We start from the raw sequence: 18063 nt of genomic DNA, 5'->3' as shown, positions 1-18063 counted from the left end.
GATAAATTATTTTTATTTTTTACTTCAAACTCATTTTATTTATTTTAACTTATTAATATAAAGATTAAATAATTTTAAAATACATAAGTTTTTAATTAGTTTTAATTATATTTGATTTTCTTTTATATTTTTCATAGGACAACCAAACATGAAAAAATCATTTTCCTTTGCATTTTTTTTTCTTTCCTTAGTATTTTCCGGGGAACCAAACATAACCATAAATTCCGAGAGGGCGTGTCATTGTTGCATTACAAATTGGTATCGCAAAATTTAATTTCCAGATCCCTGGAGGACTGATTGAAGGCATTGTAGATTTTGTGAGACTTAAGGCAGGGTATGCACCATCTCACTGGGTGCAACCTGGCCAAGGTGACCAGCGGGACGGGGGTTATGTTGCGGGTCTGTGACTGCTAAGTTCCTGGACTACTGTAACACTCTCCAAAGTGGGTTTGTAGCTTAACTGAGAAAAGAGATGAGAAAGATCACTGATCAACTCCGTAGTTAGTGCAAGTCTAAGTATAATAATAATAATAATAATGCCCAGAAATGTGCCTGCGAACACAAATGATATGATGGGTTGTGTTGTGTTTTTCTGAATCAGTATTTGAATAAATTAGCAATTTCACAATAAAAGCGAAACTTCTTTCCTCTGATTAATATACAAGATTGTCATGGGGATGGAGCTTCAAACCATTCAAAACATATACTGAAACATATTACACAAAACAAACCTGAACCAAACAGCAACACCACCACCACACCTCCTCGCCTAACATATTACACAACCAACCCAACCCCAAAAACACAACCACAAACCCACTCCCTTTCCCCCAAATTGTTAAATTCTTCCTCATTTTATGGCAGCAAATGTCAAAATTTTCTGCATTTCATCACAGCATACAACAGTTGAATAGAGATACATCCTGGATCAGATGGTCATAGTCATCTTGTGTAAGCTTATCAAGAAAAGTTTTGGTGAATCTGATTATTTTTTTCTAATATGCATCTTGTAACTGGAAATTGAGCCTAACTAAGACAATGAACTCTTTTGCCTCAAGCCAAGGCTTGTAAAAGGTGTGCTTCTCATGGCTCAACAGATGCAGCATAAGTCATGGGTCAGGATACCCTTTAAAAATCTCTCTATAACAAGCACACACATTTTTTAAGCTAATATTGTTGGTTCAAACAGGACAAGCATACAGAATTGCTGGTATAAAACATACAAATCTAGATTTCCTCCACCATTCAATTGCAGTTCCCTTCACATGACTTTAACATGATCTACTTCAAGAATATTTAAAGTTCATGACCAACCATTGTGGCTAATCCCATGCTCATCAGTCACAAAACTGACATCAATAAATTAACTAGATCAAAGTCTTAAGTAGTGCTTCCGGTAGGATTAGTTTCAATCTGAATGTTTGAAGACCTTGGAAAACCAATATGGGCACCCACTGGATAGATTAGTTTCAACAAAGATGAAAAAGAAACATGCAATATCTAAAGGAATTCATTTTGTTCACGCTAAAAATGTAATATGGGTTCAATGATATAGCTTCAAAGCCAATCAAGATAGGGTCTTTTCAGTGTTTAATTAGTATCAATATAAGCAAGCCTAGCCCTTGAGGCCAAGTGGCAAGGATTTGTGCGGGGATAGGGGATGTTCAAGGTTGGAGTCTCAACAGGGACAACCAAAATGGAAAAAGAAAAAGAAAAAGTTTCCTGTTACATATATATATGAGCAAGATTAGTTTGTTTTGGATTGGTAGGTAGGGACACAGTTGGAAAGGTAAGGAATTGATTATTGGGTAAATCCAAGGCCAAACAATGTATTCTAGTATTCAATCCCTGTCTCTTAAACTCCAATCACCATTCAATGGATCAAATTACTGTGACAGATCAGAAAGACACTCTGTCGGGAGAAACTAAGACATACAGGTTCATTTTTTGTTCTAACTTCAAATGACTTTTTGATGCATGGAGTCTTACATATGAAACAAAAAAGTGGGTTTAGAAGCTTTTGGGTTCAAACTCATTGCAGGTAAACATATAAATGAAATGAGCAAAGGGCTTAAAAGCATATTCCGCCAGGGTTAGAATGCTTGGTCTCCCCCCACCACCAAGATTAGATACTCTGTTCTGAAATTGCTAGACTTCATGGAAAATAGCCAAGTTAATTCTGAATTATAGTAAATAATAAGGTGCATAAGAGGTTATTTTTAATCACATATGAAGATGTAGAATTGCTTGCATTCATAAAAGCATATAGTAAAGCTGATCAGATATAGAAAATATTGGTAAAATATTTAAAATGTCTCAATCTGTGGATTTATAATTTCATCAGGAGCTTATGAGAATCATTTGTAGCAAACAACAGAAGCAAATACAGCAAGAAGTGCAATTCAGATCATTGGTATAAACCAGATATAATATCGTATCTCATTGCTCTAAATGGCAATTTGGGATCCAAATCATATCAGAACACCCACCCCAACTAACTCTGCATGCCCTAACCAAACATTCAACTTTACCTAATACTTTTCTCACGATTGTTCTTGCTGAACGGCTAAAACAACTTCAGTGATAGCCTGAAATTTTCTCCTTTCCTTCAAAAGCATCTTTGCAAATACAAGTGCCTGTCTCTCACAGTTAGCTCGCTTGCTAGCATCAACAATTGATTCAAAATCCTCAACATGTGCTACACCAACAATTCTCCTGTGAATCAAAAGATAGATAAGTCTTAAAAAGAAATAATTGTATGAAGTCTGTGACAAGAATGTAACAAACAGGGCTTCATGATACCACTTATATAAATCGATGGTTCAAGTACTTGAATTGGTATAATTATATATTTAAACCAATATTTCCATTCGACATTCAAAGGTTTAAGGATCATTTAAAATGCCTAAAACTAAAAAATAAAAATAAAAATAAAAATAAATCTACAAATCTAAAATTTCAAAGAAAAATGCCATAGAATGTAGTAAAAAAAGCTTAAGAAGATATCTACATTTGTACTATCATAAAATGTTCTTCAAGATGCAAGGAAATAGAAAAGAAGCATCAATAGTAGAAGAAAGCAATGATACAAAAAATATAATTAACAAACTGAATCACAACCTCACCTTATCATTTTGGCAGCACCAAATCCAAGGGTGTCATGCAACAAATCTTGCATGTATTTCTTTTGTGTGAGAAGCTGAAGTTCAGAGTTATTATAAATTTCTGGAAGATACGCCTCACCAGAGCCATTCCTGTGTTCATTCCATAATGCAGTAAATTTTTTGTGGAAAAGATTCCAAGTCTGTTCTATTGTCTTCAAAATCCATTCTTTATATGTCTGCAAAAGAAAAGGCTTGAGGATCATTACCCAACAATGACGTTTTTAATTCTTTAAGAATTGAGGAAAAGAAAGTACTTAATGTCCATGATGTGTCATGGTTTAGCATCAAGTCAGGGATTCTACATGGAGCCTAGAATTTATACAATACAGTTCTAAGGGCAGGTAACAGTGGTAAATGGCAGAAAACCAATACAAAATGGACAAACAAAAAGTTAGCATTCAGTCAAATACAAAACATAATTAATAATGTAAATTAAATAAAGGAATTGAAGATAAACATCACACCACAAAGAACAAGATAAAAATATTTCAAAATTAATGTATTGAATTCTCTGTTTTGTTAAACAAAAATTATATATAAACCCCTTTTTCAGATACAAAGTCCATGCTAAAGAACTCCTCTTCATAGAGTTAAAAAGGTTTATCCTAAAGGATAAGCGGAACCATGTTATATCGTTCTCAAAACTGTATGCATTGAATACAGAATTTGAGCTCATACAATCATTTACTACATCCTCCAAACCACATTCATTCAGCATATTCTTTGAACTCCACAGGAAGGGTTAAAATTTCTGGGTCCAAACTTCAACCTCAAGGCCATGTAGATATTAGGAAGAAGGACCTCATGTTGTATGTCTTTAACAAGAAACTATAAGGAATAAGAGGAAATGCAAAGGAAAGCCACAATTGGATGAATTGAAATGACCATTAAGGATTATGACAAAATTCAAAGGAAAAAAGAAACAAGAAAATTAACACTAGACCATGGACAGCTAAATATTTTAAAACTTTGGGGAAAATGGGAAAAACCATAGAAGCGAAGTTAACAACACAGACATACTTTTCTATCATTCACTTGATCAGCATGCCCATCTTGTGCAAAGTAAGCCAAAATCAAGTTTCCTAAAAAAGCGCCTATATCAAACCCCATTGGTCCATAAAAGCCAAATTCTGGATCTATAACTTGAGTCGAATCAGGGGTAACCATAACTGAACCAGTATGAAGATCTCCATGTACTAGGGCTTGCGATCTCTCACAGAACCTGCAAAATAGATTCTAACTATGCATAGAAAGGATTTCAACCTGCTTACTTCAGAATTAAACTGCTATTAATAGAAATATTTTATATTACGTAAAGAAATGAGGTACTGATATGGAAGCACTACATAGATTTCAACTCGGCAACTTCAAGCTTCAAAATGTTATCCTCTCGAACTGCCTCAGCATCGCGGTCAAGATAAGGAGAAGTCCACCGATTGTACTGAGATACTTTGTATGGATCAGAGAACACAACTTGCTCAGTGAGCCGACATAACTCCACATTTCCACAAAATTCAGCAACTGCATAAAGCACAATTTGAACATGATTCAATCTTGTCAATAGAATAACTTCATCAGAAGCAAACTGCAATTTTCTCGTACATTCTACCAGTAATTACTCTTGGCACAACATATTTGAGGATAAGACAAAGTTCTTGGCTTACTGCAGAAATATTTAACTACAGCTGTACCAATTATGCTGCTCAAAAACTCATAGTCACTTTATAAATTAATTTATGCATTTTGCATCCTATGCTTCAATTCAAAGAATAATCTAAAAAAATCAAAAGACCAGAACGTTCATGAAACTATGAAACTCGAAACAAATTATACCAAAAAGCATTTACCTGCACGTTTGTGCTCGGTTGTGTCATGGTATAGAAGAGATGTGAAGAAAAGAGTCCTCGCCATAAACTCAGACATGTGTTCAGCAAGCAAAGGGTACTCAATTCCGGCAATCAGGCCCTTTCTAAGAATTATATGCGGAGGCTCCAAGTACCTCATACCGATTAAAGCCATTTCCCTATCAAAATGATAAACCTCCGGCACATGATCGGAGCACCAGCGACGCTGCTCTCTCAAAGCCGTCGCTTCAAAATACGCCCGTTCCTTCGTCATCGGCCACGATTCCCCTATACAACGTATGTACGGCAACGCCTGCACTCTCAACACAACCACATCTTACAACAGTCACTTTGACCTAACCTTCACAAACACTTCAAATTCTTCCACAGTGAAGCCATTTTTTTTTCAGTAAGAATCTGAATTTGTGAGGTTCCCTTATGAATCAAAATTTGTACCTGTTTGATGACGAAGGAGCCAGCGGAGGAGATGACGATGTAGACGAAGTTGAGATTGCCGTCGCCCACTTCTTTGATCTGCAATCCATCAAGCTGGTTTGCAAGCTTGGAGGAGAGAGCGGGCGTCGCCTTTATGTACTCTATGAGCGACTTGTCGTCAAGGGGCCGGAATCCAGATGACGCCATCGTTGCGAAGGAATTGGCGGTGGCGGTGGCGGTGGTGGTAGTGGAGACGGCGGGGGAGGGAGGAGTATTTGAAGAAAGGGAGAGGGTAGTTTGGTAGTTTTGAGTCTAGAGAAGATGAAAGGGCACGACTAACGTTGGAGATGACAGGGAAAGGAATCGGATTCTCTCCGGTTAATTCGATACATTGAATCTGGACCATCCGTGAAAATGGGAACAGTCCACAACCCAATCCTTGCCCTGACTTTTACCGTCCTTTTTTAGTCTATGCTTCCCATCGCAAGTAACAGTTCAATATTAAAAGGAAAACCCTATTTAATAAATATTATTCCTTCTTATTCTATTCAATCACCATCATCGCATAAATAATTAAAAAAATATATAGGAAAGTGGTTTCCACTATCCCAGTTAAGGTGGAGGCCGCTTCTTTCAAGGAAAGGCGGGCAGCGCGCGACCACAAATCCGTGTTGAGGCGGGGTAATTGATTTTTCATATTTTTAAAAATATTTTTTAAATTTTATTAAAATTTAATTATTTTTTAAAAGCATTTCTTATACTAAAAATATTTTTAAAAAATTATTTAATAATAATTTTAAAAAATGCTTTTAATTTAAAAGGTGTTATCAAAAAAATTAAGTGATTGAAAAAATGTTCGAAAACACTTTTTAAAATTTTAAAATGTTTGTTTTTTATTTAATTTTAAATAAAACTTAAAATTAAATAATAGATAATAGTAATAAATATTAAGTTATCTGTTTTTTATATTTTGTAATATTTTATTTTTATAAAATATTAAAAAATAAATAAAACTTAATAAATATATATATTTTTATTTAAAAAATTAAATATTTTATCTGTTCATATTTGATTAAAATTTTATAATAAATTATAAAAAAACTATAACATTTTTATAATAATAATAATAACTCCTTATGAAATGTACGATTCATGCCTCTACGCAGTCGTGATTTGACTTTTGCTTTTGTGTCCGAGAATAAGGTTCCAATTTAAATTAATTTTATTTTTGTATTTAAAATATATATAATAATAAAATAAGGTGGTGCGTGACCGGAGCATCTCTTATATTTTTCTTTATAATAAAATATAAATTGATTTTAAAGACTTTCCGAACGGGTGAACCCAAATGGTTCGATGCCCGCTCTCTTTTCATCAATCAAAGAGGCCCACCTTCAGGAAAAGTGTCACCCCTGATTAACGCTTGGTGGGCTGTACCTTGAAAACCTAATCCACATGTCCACCTAAAGGGAATTTGATGGGACACCACTCGTAGACATTTTGATGCTTAACACTGCAAAGAAAATAGGGAAAGTTAAGGTTTTGGCTGTTGACGAGGAAAATATATGATTTTAAAAATCTAAATATATAAAATATGAGATTCAACTATTAATAGAAAAAATAATATCCAAAACGTATATTATGTCATGTTTACTTTTTCTCTTCCTAGTTTGCCCCTAAATTTCTCCATGTCATCAGTAAATCCTCTCATGTCAGTAAAACAATTTGAAACTTGAACTAATTCTCAAATGTGAAACACAAAGAAACTCGACCCAAGAATTGTTGATGAAGATTAGAATTGTCACGTCGAAAGAGAAAGGGAAAGGGAGAGAAGGGGGAGAAATCGCTTGCTCCGCGCTGCAAATCCACTACAGATTGTTGCCTATTCTCTTTCCATACAACATCTCTCCTCTCACTGAAGTAGCGATAGGGTTTCTCTCCTTGTACGAGATCCGGATCTCCATTTTCGAATTAAGATTCTCGTTTTGGTTCTATGGTTTGTTTTTTTATTTTTGAGGATTTTGCTTGATTTCCACTAGTTTTTATTTGGGTTTGCTTAAATTGACGTTTGTATTTACGGCCGCAGTTTTTCACATTTTCACTTGTTGATTTTGCCTTTTATGTTCATAGTGATGGGTTTTCGTTAGGCAGCAATGACATTATATGAAGAGTTGTCCTTAAAATTCAATGTTGTTTTTCAACTCAAGTGCTTTTGTTTGTAAATGTACAAAAATGGGTTGGTATCCTATCCTTTTGGTGAAGGGGTTCTTGAGATCTTTAAGGCAAGCGTGGTTATTTGCCTTCAAGAGTCTAAATTTAATAATATTATTTAAAATAAATTTATTTTACTATTTTGCTCTTTATTATTAATAATATTATTTAAAATAAATTTATTGTACTATTTTGCTCTTTATTATAGAAATATGGATATTGACATTTGTGTAAAATAATAATTGATTTTTTTATTAAAAATTAATAATAATATTTTAAAAATAAGAATGATTAATAGTATTATTTAAAATAAATTTTAAAATAAATAAATTCAACACAAAATATTGTTTGATTTGAAGTTTATTTTTTTAGTGAAAGAAATTATAAAACTATAACTCTATTAAAAAAATAAATAATAGAATAGATCAATTTTTATCCAAAAATTTATGATATTAATTGGTTCACTATTTGATTTTTAAATTACTTTTAAAAATTACTTAGACTTGTTAAAAAAATCCAACACATTAAATTTTATTTAATTTGAAGCTTATTTTTTTAGTAAACAAAATTAAATATATATATATATATGATTTTATATAGAAAATAAACAATAAAGTTATTAATTTTTGTTCATAGATTTCTTATATTAATTTGATCACTATTCAAGTTTAACTTATTTTTAAAAATTATTAGATCAATTAAAGAATTCAATCGACAAAGACTTTCTTGATTTAGAGTTTATTTGCCAAATAAAAAAAATTCAAAATTATAATTATATATAAAGAAGAAACTAGTGAAGTCATTCAAAATGAATTTTAATTTATGATTTTTTAAATATTATTTTGTTGAATTCCTTGATTTTCTATGTTATTCAAATAAAAAAAGTACCTTAAATTGTTTTTTGAGTTTCAAAGTATTTTTAAAAATTAATAATTTGATTTAAAATTTATATACTTAATACTATGTTTTAGAGAAATTAAGGGAAATTCTAAAAAACAAACATGTGCAATTTAAAATAATATCATATTTTGAAATACAAAGTATTAGTAATAATAAACTACAAATTTTAAAATATAACAAGTAATGTTCGGGATTAAAGGTCAAAGGCTTGGGATAGGAGAACCTAACTTTAACTAAGGTAATAATTGAGGTCCCTTAAGGTAGTACCTAAAGTAGATTAAGGTGGTACTTAAGAACTATTAAAGTAGTACCTAAGGTACAGTCCCAAAAAACCAAAGGTGAACCACTTGACCACATAAAAGAATCACATAATGACATGGTCTAAGAGTCACAAAGGAATGATCGAGGCTTGGGAAATGTAGAACCCAACTTTAACTAAGGTAATACCTAAAGTCCCTTAAAGTAGTACCTAAGGTACATTAAGGTAGTACCTAAGGTACAGTCCCAAAAAACCAAAGGTGAACCACTTGACCACATAAGAGAATCACATAATGACATGGTCTAAGGGTCACAAAGGAATGTCCAGGGCTTGGGAAAGATAGAACTCAACTTTAACTAAGGTAGTACCTAAGGTCCCTTAAGGTAGTACCTCAAGGCTATTAAGGTACTACCTAAGGTACAATCCCCAAAAACCAAAGATGAACCACTTGACCACATAAGAGAATCACATAATGGCATGATCTAAGGGTCACATAGAAAGGTTTGAGGTTTGGGAAAGGTAGAACCCAACTTTAACTAAAGTAATGCCTAAGGTCCCTTAAGGTAGTACCTAAGGTATATTAAGGTAGTACCTAAGGTACATTAAGGTAGTACCTCAGGGCTATTAAGGTAGTACCTAAGGTACAATCCCAAAAAATCAAAGGTGAACCACTTGACCACACAAAAGAATCACATAATGGTATGGTCTAAGGGTCATAAAGGAAGGTCCAAGGCTTGGGAAATGTAGAACCCAACTTTAACTAAGGTAGTACCTAAGGTCCCTTAAGGTAGTACCTTAGGGCTATTAAGGTAGTACCTAAGGTACAGTCCCAAAAAATCAAAAGTGAACCACTTGATCACACAAGAGAATCACATAATGGCATGGTCTAAGAGTCATAAAGGAAGGTTCAAGGCTTGGGAAATGTAGAACCCAACTTTAATTAAGGTAGTACTTAAAGTCCCTTAAGGTAGTACCTCAGGGCTATTAAAGTAGTACCTAAGGTATAGTCCTAAAAAACCAAAGGTGAACCACTTGACCACACAAGAGAATCACATAATGACATGGTCTAAGGGTCACAAAGGAAGGTTTGAGGCTTGGGGAAGGGGTTCACCTTTGGTTTTTTGAGGCATGTACCTTAAGTACTACCTTAATAGCCCTTAGGTACCACGTTAATATACCTTAGGTACTACCTTATGTAGTGCCAACGAAAGCTTTGATGCTAACAATGTTAGTTCAAGAACACAAAGATAAAACAATCACACATATGGTACACGAGGTTTTAACGTGGTTCGGCCAACCATGCCTACGTCCACGGATGAGAGATAATGATTCCACTATACAATAGAGAATATTACAGAGGACAGAACCAGATACAACTATTGGGTTCCCGAAACATCCCATGTTTCCCCACTCCTTGTATCCATACCTTGCTACGAGCCATCTTGCTCCACCGGGTACCTCCCGTTCTTCCTCACATCTCTATCCACCTTGTATAGTCTCTACAGGCCCATCTCCATCTCATAACTTTTTCCCCTCATGACCTAGAATATTTATAGAGATATTTCCAACAACCTTCCTTATTCTATAAGGAAGTCTAATATTACAATAATATATCAACCTAGAAATATTCTATATAATATTCTTTACAAAAAGGAATCTATACTAATTAGGAATTTGGGACACTTCCTAACAATCTCCACCTTGGACCAAATTCCATGAAGTTAATTTTCAATCTCTCCATGACACAAACCTTTTTGTATCATATCACCACGAAAGAGCAATCGACTCCACCTTCAGTGAAAATTCCTTTTGTTTTCATCTTGTGTGCTTTGTGATCTTTTGCTCCTCCAGAAATCTTCAACCCAAGCTCTGATACCAATTGTAGTGCCAACGAAAGCTTTGATACTAACAATGTTAGTTCAAGAACACAAAGATAAAACAATCACACATATGGTACACGAGGTTTTAACGTGGTTCGGCCAACCATGCCTACGTCCACGGATGAGAGATAATGATTTCACTATACAATAGAGAATATTACAGAGGACAGAACCAGATACAACTATTGGGTTCCCGAAACATCCCATGTTTCCCCACTCCTTGTATCCATACCTTGCTACGAGCCATCTCGCTCCACCGGGTACCTCCCGTTCTTCCTCACATCTCTATCCACCTTGTATAGTATCTATAGTCTCATCTCCATCTCATAACTTTTTCCCCTCATGACCTAGAATATTTATAGAGATATTTCCAACAACCTTCCTTATTCTATAAGGAAGTCTAATATTACAATAATATATCAACCTAGAAATATTCTATATAATATTCTTTACAAAAAGGAATCTATACTAATTAGGAATTTGGGACACTTCCTAACAATCTCCACCTTGGACCAAATTTCATGAAGTTAATCTTCAATCTCTCCATGACACAAACCTTTTTGTATCATATCACCACGAGAGAGCAATCGACTCCACCTTCAGTGAAAATTCCTTTTGTTTTCATCTTGTGTGCTTTGTGATCTTTTGCTCTTCCAGAAATTTTCAACCCAAGCTCTGATACCAGTTGTAGTGCCAACGAAAGCTTTGATGCTAACAATGTTAGTTCAAGAACACAAAGATAAAACAATCACACATATGGTACACGAGGTTTTAACGTGGTTCGGCCAACCATGCCTACGTCCACGGATGAGAGATAATGATTCCACTATACAATAGAGAATATTACAGAGGACAGAACCAGATACAACTATTGGGTTCCCGAAACATCCCATGTTTCCCCACTCCTTGTATCCATACCTTGCTACGAGCCATCTTGCTCCACCGGGTACCTCCCGTTCTTCCTCACATCTCTATCCACCTTGTATAGTCTCTACAGGCCCATCTCCATCTCATAACTTTTTCCCCTCATGACCTAGAATATTTATAGAGATATTTCCAACAACCTTCCTTATTCTATAAGGAAGTCTAATATTACAATAATATATCAACCTAGAAATATTCTATATAATATTCTTTACAAAAAGGAATCTATACTAATTAGGAATTTGGGACACTTCCTAACACCTTAGTTAAAGTTGGGTTCTATCTATCCAAAGCCTCAAACCCTACTTTGTGAGTCTTAGAGCATGCCATTATGTGATTTTTTTTGTGTAAGCGAGTGGCTCACCTTTGGTTTTTTTAGGACTGTACCTTAGGTACTACCTTAATAGCCCTTAGATACCACCTTAATATACATTAGGTACCACCTTAATATACCTTAGGTACTACCTTAAGGGACTTTAGGTACTACCTTAGTTAAAGTTGGGTTCTACCTATCCCAAGCCTCAAACCTTCCTTTGTGACCCTTAGATCATGTCATTATGTGATTCTTTTGTATGGGCAAGTGGTTCACATTTGGTTTTTGTAGGACTGTACTTTAGGTACTACCTTAATAGCCCTTATGTATTACCTTAATCTATCTTAGGTACTACCTTAAGGGACCTTAGGTACTACCTTAGTTAAAGTTGGGTTCTACCTATCCCAAACCTTGGACCTTCCCTTGTGACCCTTAGACCATGCCATTATGTGATTTTTTTTTTTTTTTTTGTGGTCAAGTGGTTCACCTTCGGTTTTTTGCGGACTGTACCTTAGGTATTACCTTAATAACCCTTAGGTACCACCTTATTCTACCTTAGGTATTACCTTAATAGCCCTTAGATACTACCTTAATATACCTTAGGTATTACCTTAAGGGACCTTAGATACTACCTTAGTTAAAGTTAGGTTCTACCTATTCCAAGCCTTAAACCTTCCTTTGAGACCCTTAGTCCATGCCATTATGTGATTCTTTTGTGTGGTCAAGTGGTTCACCTTTGGGTTTTTGAGGATTGTACTTTAGGTACTACCTTAATAGACCTTAGGTACCACCCTAATCTAACTTAGATACTACCTTAATCGACCTTAGGTACTACCTGAGTTAAAGTTGGGTTCTGCCTACACGAAGCCTCAGAACTTGAATCCCGAACATTACTTGTTATGTTTGTAATTTTGTAGTTAATCATCACTGTTATTATCCTAAAATGTGGTATACATGTGTGAATTATCTACGTTTCGTGCTATCTTTTTCAATAGTTATTACTTAATTGATTATCAAATATTAACCAACAACAATCATGTCATCAGATGACGAACATGCAAACATACTATGTAGTGTTTGTGGGTCGTAGACATGGAGTATACGATTCTTGGGTTAAATGTAAAAAAAAAGTGCTCTTTTATAAGGAGAGTGTTTACAAATCATATACTTCTAGAGAGGAAGTTGTCTAAGCTTGAGTGTTCTATGCACCAAGATGGAAGCGAAGAGATGAATGTTCATTAGCTGACAAACCAAAGTTTGAACTTGCAGTTGATGATCAACATTCCTTGCAACATATTTCATATACATATGTAATAAGTTTCTTTGTTGGCTTCTTTGTAGCATGTGTTTTGCTTATTGTAATATCTGAGAAAATATAAATGAAATTAATTCATATTTTTTGAAATTAATTCATAATAGACAAAGTACCCATACATTAGATTATTCTTTCAATATTGTTTTTTAAAATTAAATAGGATTTCAATTGAAGATCTACTTGGTAACTTTTCAAAAACAATTCTAAAAAATTATTTTTTAAACAATTTTCTGGGCTTAGTTTTCATAAAAATATCATACACTTATACATAATATAAAAATTCTTAAATTATTTTCAATAATGTAGAAAGTTCTTAAATTATTCTCGATATTTTCAATTATGATTCAAAAGACTCTATAAAGAAACACACAAATTTATTTTTAAACTCAATATGTTTTTAGACCAAATTCTTAAAAAACATTTTCAAAGTTTGGAAACTAATTTTTATTCTAATACATAAAAAATCATTTCCAAGAATAATTTCCAAACAAACCCTTAAGCAGCTATTTTTTAATAATAAAGAAGCATAGATAGCTTTATTCTTCTAAAATAAATTCCTTATGGTAGTAATGGTAATTAAAATGATTGTTTATTCAATTGAATTGTCTTTTCTTGCCAAAATGTTTTTACTTATAAAATTCAGAGTGAAAATCCAATAGACTAAGATAGCTACAACCTCTTCAATAGTTGTGTTACTCTGTTTTCTATGAAGGTTTCAAGACCTCAACAGAGCATTTTTACCATGCCCCACATAAAAAGGAAGAAAAAAAAAAAGAAGAACCCATCATTAAATGAACCAGGGTTTCAAATTTAGTTTTGATTGGATGAATTCAATTTGCAAGAAGCCAAAGATAACATCCAATCACTAAATTTAGAGGCATCTGTACAATTTTGTTTGTTTTTTTTTTTTTTTTGGTACAAGGCAAGTAATATCACATTGTACACGACTTACTAAAAAACACAAGGATATACAAAGACCAGTAAGCATTTTTACAGTATAGTATTTGTGTCTGAGTTACTTCTATCCAGTATCAGGACATAACAGTAAACCCTCTGCAGCAAGAGGAAGGGAAGACTATTTACATTGTCCTTTAGTCTCTTTGTATGTTGTTTCTTTTTTCCAGAAGAAGCGTCTGATATGTCTGCACAGTTTCTACTTATGGAAGTGTATGCATGGGAAGGAAGGTATTAAGTGTAGGATCTGATCAATTTGAAATTTTGAAGAGTTTGACATTTGAAGATGTTCCCAAAGAGGAAACTCATTGTTGTCTCTTGGGGGGCCTTTGGTGAAAGAGTGGAGTTCTTTACCTGTAGGATGGAGTGCCCAATTTGTTGGCGAATTGAATCAACAATCTGGGGGTTGACCGAATTACCAGTCACATCTGTGACATAGAAGGTGTCTTTGGCTTTCCCACCTTCTGTTGATATTTATGCTATTTTAATACATAAACTGGTCTCCCTGAATACCCTGGTGATATCAGATAGAAGTCCAAACCGATCTTCAGTGCAGAGTTCTAGCTTCAGTCCCTACAAAATGAGGAAATATGTGTTAGGAGCATGACCATAGGTAGGTATCCTGAAACAAAATATTCTTAACTCAATCAGTTGCTTACCTCAAATGTTCGCCTTTCAATTGCTGCTTCAAGACACTGTATGACACGTTCTCGCTCAGCATCTGAGCTCATAGGGAGTCCATCAACATGCCTGATATAATATTCCTCTATTAAACCAAAATTTGTTTTCAGTCAAACACATTCAAAAGATGGTAGCAATTCAACATAGCCATTCTACAAAAATGTATGCAGCAAGTTGACTTTCTGACTCCCTTAAGGTTTAAAATAGTTATGTTCCCAATTCTACCAAGATTTGCAAATTTGTTGAACCAAAGAATTTTCATTTGTTGAGTCATGTTATCAACTTGTTTTGCCCAAACTTCATTTCCAATAATAAACTTTTGTGAAATTTGACCTTACCTGCTAAGCTTCCATCCTCCCTGTGTGGACCACTCCATGAAAAACTACATATTGCATATCTATTAGAGTACAGACAGTATCAAACAACAACTTTGGCCTATCTTTTGACCTCATAGTAATCACAGTATAATCCTTCTCAATACAATCCAATACAGTTACATGGGGCCTTGAGCTCTTATCTTTCCCAAGTTCTGCTCTTTCCACTCTTTGATAGTCGCGATCTGCAAACATAATTTGATGTAACCTTCTCTCTCTATATGTAAACCTAGGGGGTGAAAGTGTCATTTTTGTTGTCTTCAAGTCATTGTTTCCTTTTAGAACATTGCAAAGAAGTTCCTTTATTTTTGAGAGTCGATTAGGGTCTTCAATTGCACACCCTGTGGAATCATCTGTAAAATGAACAACAACTGCAGCTCTAGCATTGTGTGTCCATATCTCAGCATTCACCACATTATAGTGAAGGTTTGCAAGAACTACACACACTTCGAACAGTAGACCAGGCCTGTCTGTACCACATAATTCAATTGGGGTGTGGTGTTCAAAGGGCATCACCCCAACAGTCCTTCTCATTGAAGGCATAAAGCTGGCATCACTTTCAAGTTTCTGCAAAAGTACAAATAAAACTAGACACATTTAAGTTTCTGGAACTCTAGCTAAATAAAGGACATTTAGGGATGTCGTGGAAAAGAACAATCTCAGTGGGTAATGATTGAAAACTACTTTTGGTTGTTTGAATGGGAGAAGTTGAAAACTGAGAAAATATGAACTGAACACCAATAACAAGGCCACTGTTTTAGTTGGATGTGTTGAAATTTCCGTGGAAGCTTTGTTTATGGACTTCATTTTAAAAACCTGGTTCATAGATTTGATTTTTCCTTTTCTTCCTCTCATTTCAGCAGGAGAAATAGCCTACTTGACGTGTAATATATGCAAAAAAATGGTTCTTGTAACTAAAAACATTCTTGGCTAAAGAGACTTCAAAATCTTTGCCGAAAATACAATGCATGATAATGTAAAATCTTTAATCATCTGACAGGAAAAATTAAAATCTTTCGTTTTTTTTTATCCTTTTCCTTTCATGGCATAAGATTTGCATAGGTCTTAACCAATTCAATGACGGTTCAACATCTATTATGCGGCAAGTAAAAATCCAAGGGATTCCTTGATTAGAAAAAACAACGAAAAACAGAAGGAAAACTACTTACTTTTGTGATATAATTGATGACCCCTTTATCTCTGATTTTGTTTCCATCTCCATCGACCACATTGAACACTGAACATATGAAATTTCAAAGAGAGGAAAGGATAAGGAATCTACGAAAACATTCTTTTTAATACTGATTTAGGGAATTGAACAAAGAACCATACCATCCATGAACTATCCCCCATCAGATGAGATGTATGCTTTGGTTATAACAAGGTTCATGTCTGTTAAAACTTGGACTACTTCCAGGAGAATTCCACGTTTGTTAACACTGTCAACCTAAACAAGATAATACATGTAGTCATAAAACCCGAGAAATTATAGAAGATAAACGAATGATATTTCAACCTACTGGAAAATGCCCAAATGAGAAAATCAGCAGCAAAACACCAACCTTACCTGAATAATAGTGGCTTCCTTGCTGGCATCATTGTCAATTACAACTCTTCAATAACATGACCCAGATTAGATGATGGAGTTTCTCTCTTTCAAAAAATAAATTTCTCATGGAGCTGACATAACAAACCAAAACAGTGAATGATCAATCAATATTCAGATGAAGATGGAAGAGAAGAAGACAATAAAGGAGCACAGTTCAACCCCAAAGGCAAAATTGCAGGAATGGTTCATTTTTAAAAGCAAAATTACAAGATTTCAAAGCCTTGAAACAATCCCAACCCACAATTAGGAAAGAAAAAAACTAGAAGATTTCACAAAGACTTTTGCTTAGATTCTGGAAGCTAAAAAAAAAAAGAAAAAAATGAAGAAAAATGAACAATCCAAACATGGATAATTTGATTTCCATAAGAAATCTGAAAACAACATAAAACTTGTAGAAAACTCAACTCTTTGTTTGGTTGCAGAGAAAACAAAGGGAAAGAAAAGAAAATAAACGAAAATTCCAGACTCATGTTTAAATATTCGATCCAACTAAAGCAAATAAATTGATTTTCTTATGTGGTAAGAATCGAAAAGCCCAAGTTGAACAAATTTCCCTTCTTCCCCCACAATTCATCCGCAACCAAAGGTAGTCTGAGTTTAACTTCAAAATAGAGACTTGGAAACTCGTAAACTCCGATGGTACCCCACTGAGCATTAGGTTTACGATTTTTATTCCCAAAAATTGAAAATTGAAGATCGATCATCTTTTCTCCATAACATAACTAGAAGCCTCACAAACTAAAACAGAAAGCGAAATTAAAAAACAAATTAAGGTTTAGAATTGGGAAGATAACTCACCAAAAGTGTACAGAAACCGCAAAAAGCTCCGATCGAAGACCTGGAATCATAGTGCAGAAGAAAGAGCGAACCACAAAATGAGAGAATCCTCTGGGCTTCGAAACGAACAACGACACTATACTACCGTGAGGAATATCGGAGGAAGCGAGGTTTTAAAGAGGGTAGTAGTAAAACAAGGACTAGGGTTTTTCTATTTGGGAGACACAGTTCACCCGTCTTCGGATTTGAAACTAGGTTCAAAATTGGGAATTTCCTGAGATGGGGTTATGGCAAAATGACCAGAAGTGAGAGAGATTCCTACTTTTGGTTCTTGGGTCAGGTTTATCTGTGTTTCAGCTTTGAGAATTAGTTCAACTTTCAAATTATTCTGCTGACATGGGAAGGATTTGCTGATGACATCGA

General features: G+C 34.3%; 2 protein-coding genes across 5 annotated transcripts; both read right to left on the bottom strand.

Annotated features, from left to right (window-relative positions):
- Positions 1-2285: 2285 nt before the first annotated feature.
- LOC117908484 (methylthioribose kinase-like) lies at positions 2286-5800 on the bottom strand. The gene is made up of 6 exons (XM_034822094.1): positions 5465-5800; positions 5012-5321; positions 4511-4685; positions 4185-4386; positions 3126-3340; positions 2286-2715 (listed from the first exon to the last, which is right to left on the bottom strand). Exons 1-6 carry the CDS (start codon positions 5648-5650, stop codon positions 2544-2546), a joined length of 1260 nt encoding a protein of 419 aa, XP_034677985.1. The 5' UTR covers positions 5651-5800; the 3' UTR covers positions 2286-2543.
- An 8232-nt stretch (positions 5801-14032) lies between these two features.
- On the bottom strand, positions 14033-18063 carry LOC117911348 (ACT domain-containing protein ACR6-like). 4 transcript variants are annotated; one of them, XM_034825689.1, is made up of 7 exons: positions 17662-18063; positions 16822-16934; positions 16587-16701; positions 16424-16491; positions 15219-15821; positions 14859-14965; positions 14033-14772 (listed from the first exon to the last, which is right to left on the bottom strand). In XM_034825689.1, exons 3-5 carry the CDS (start codon positions 16591-16593, stop codon positions 15222-15224), a joined length of 675 nt encoding a protein of 224 aa, XP_034681580.1. In that variant the 5' UTR covers positions 16594-16701; positions 16822-16934; positions 17662-18063; the 3' UTR covers positions 14033-14772; positions 14859-14965; positions 15219-15221. The 4 variants fall into 4 exon arrangements, with proteins under 4 accessions (XP_034681580.1, XP_034681578.1, XP_034681579.1 ...); XM_034825687.1 differs by having other exon boundaries at positions 14859-14949; positions 17662-18062; XM_034825688.1 differs by having other exon boundaries at positions 14859-15821; positions 16817-16934.

The sequence above is a fragment of the Vitis riparia genome, chromosome 3 (assembly GCF_004353265.1).
Source record: "Vitis riparia cultivar Riparia Gloire de Montpellier isolate 1030 chromosome 3, EGFV_Vit.rip_1.0, whole genome shotgun sequence".
Taxonomy (NCBI): domain Eukaryota; kingdom Viridiplantae; phylum Streptophyta; class Magnoliopsida; order Vitales; family Vitaceae; genus Vitis; species Vitis riparia.
This window is presented reverse-complemented; position numbering and strand designations above follow the sequence as displayed.

Bases quoted from the DNA above. Each gene is read 5' to 3' on its own strand.
- LOC117911348 (XM_034825688.1), bottom strand. The intron at 15,822-16,423 runs GTAAGTAGTTTT...GTACTTTTGCAG, and splicing joins TCATCAATTATATCACAAAA to AAACTTGAAAGTGATGCCAG.
- LOC117908484 (XM_034822094.1), bottom strand. From the start codon at position 5,650: ATGGCGTCATCTGGATTCCGGCCCCTTGACGACAAGTCGCTCATAGAG. The intron at 4,686-5,011 runs GTAAATGCTTTT...TGCTTTATGCAG, and splicing joins AACCGAGCACAAACGTGCAG to TTGCTGAATTTTGTGGAAAT. The intron at 4,387-4,510 runs GTAGTGCTTCCA...TCTATTTTGCAG, and splicing joins GTTGCCGAGTTGAAATCTAT to GTTCTGTGAGAGATCGCAAG.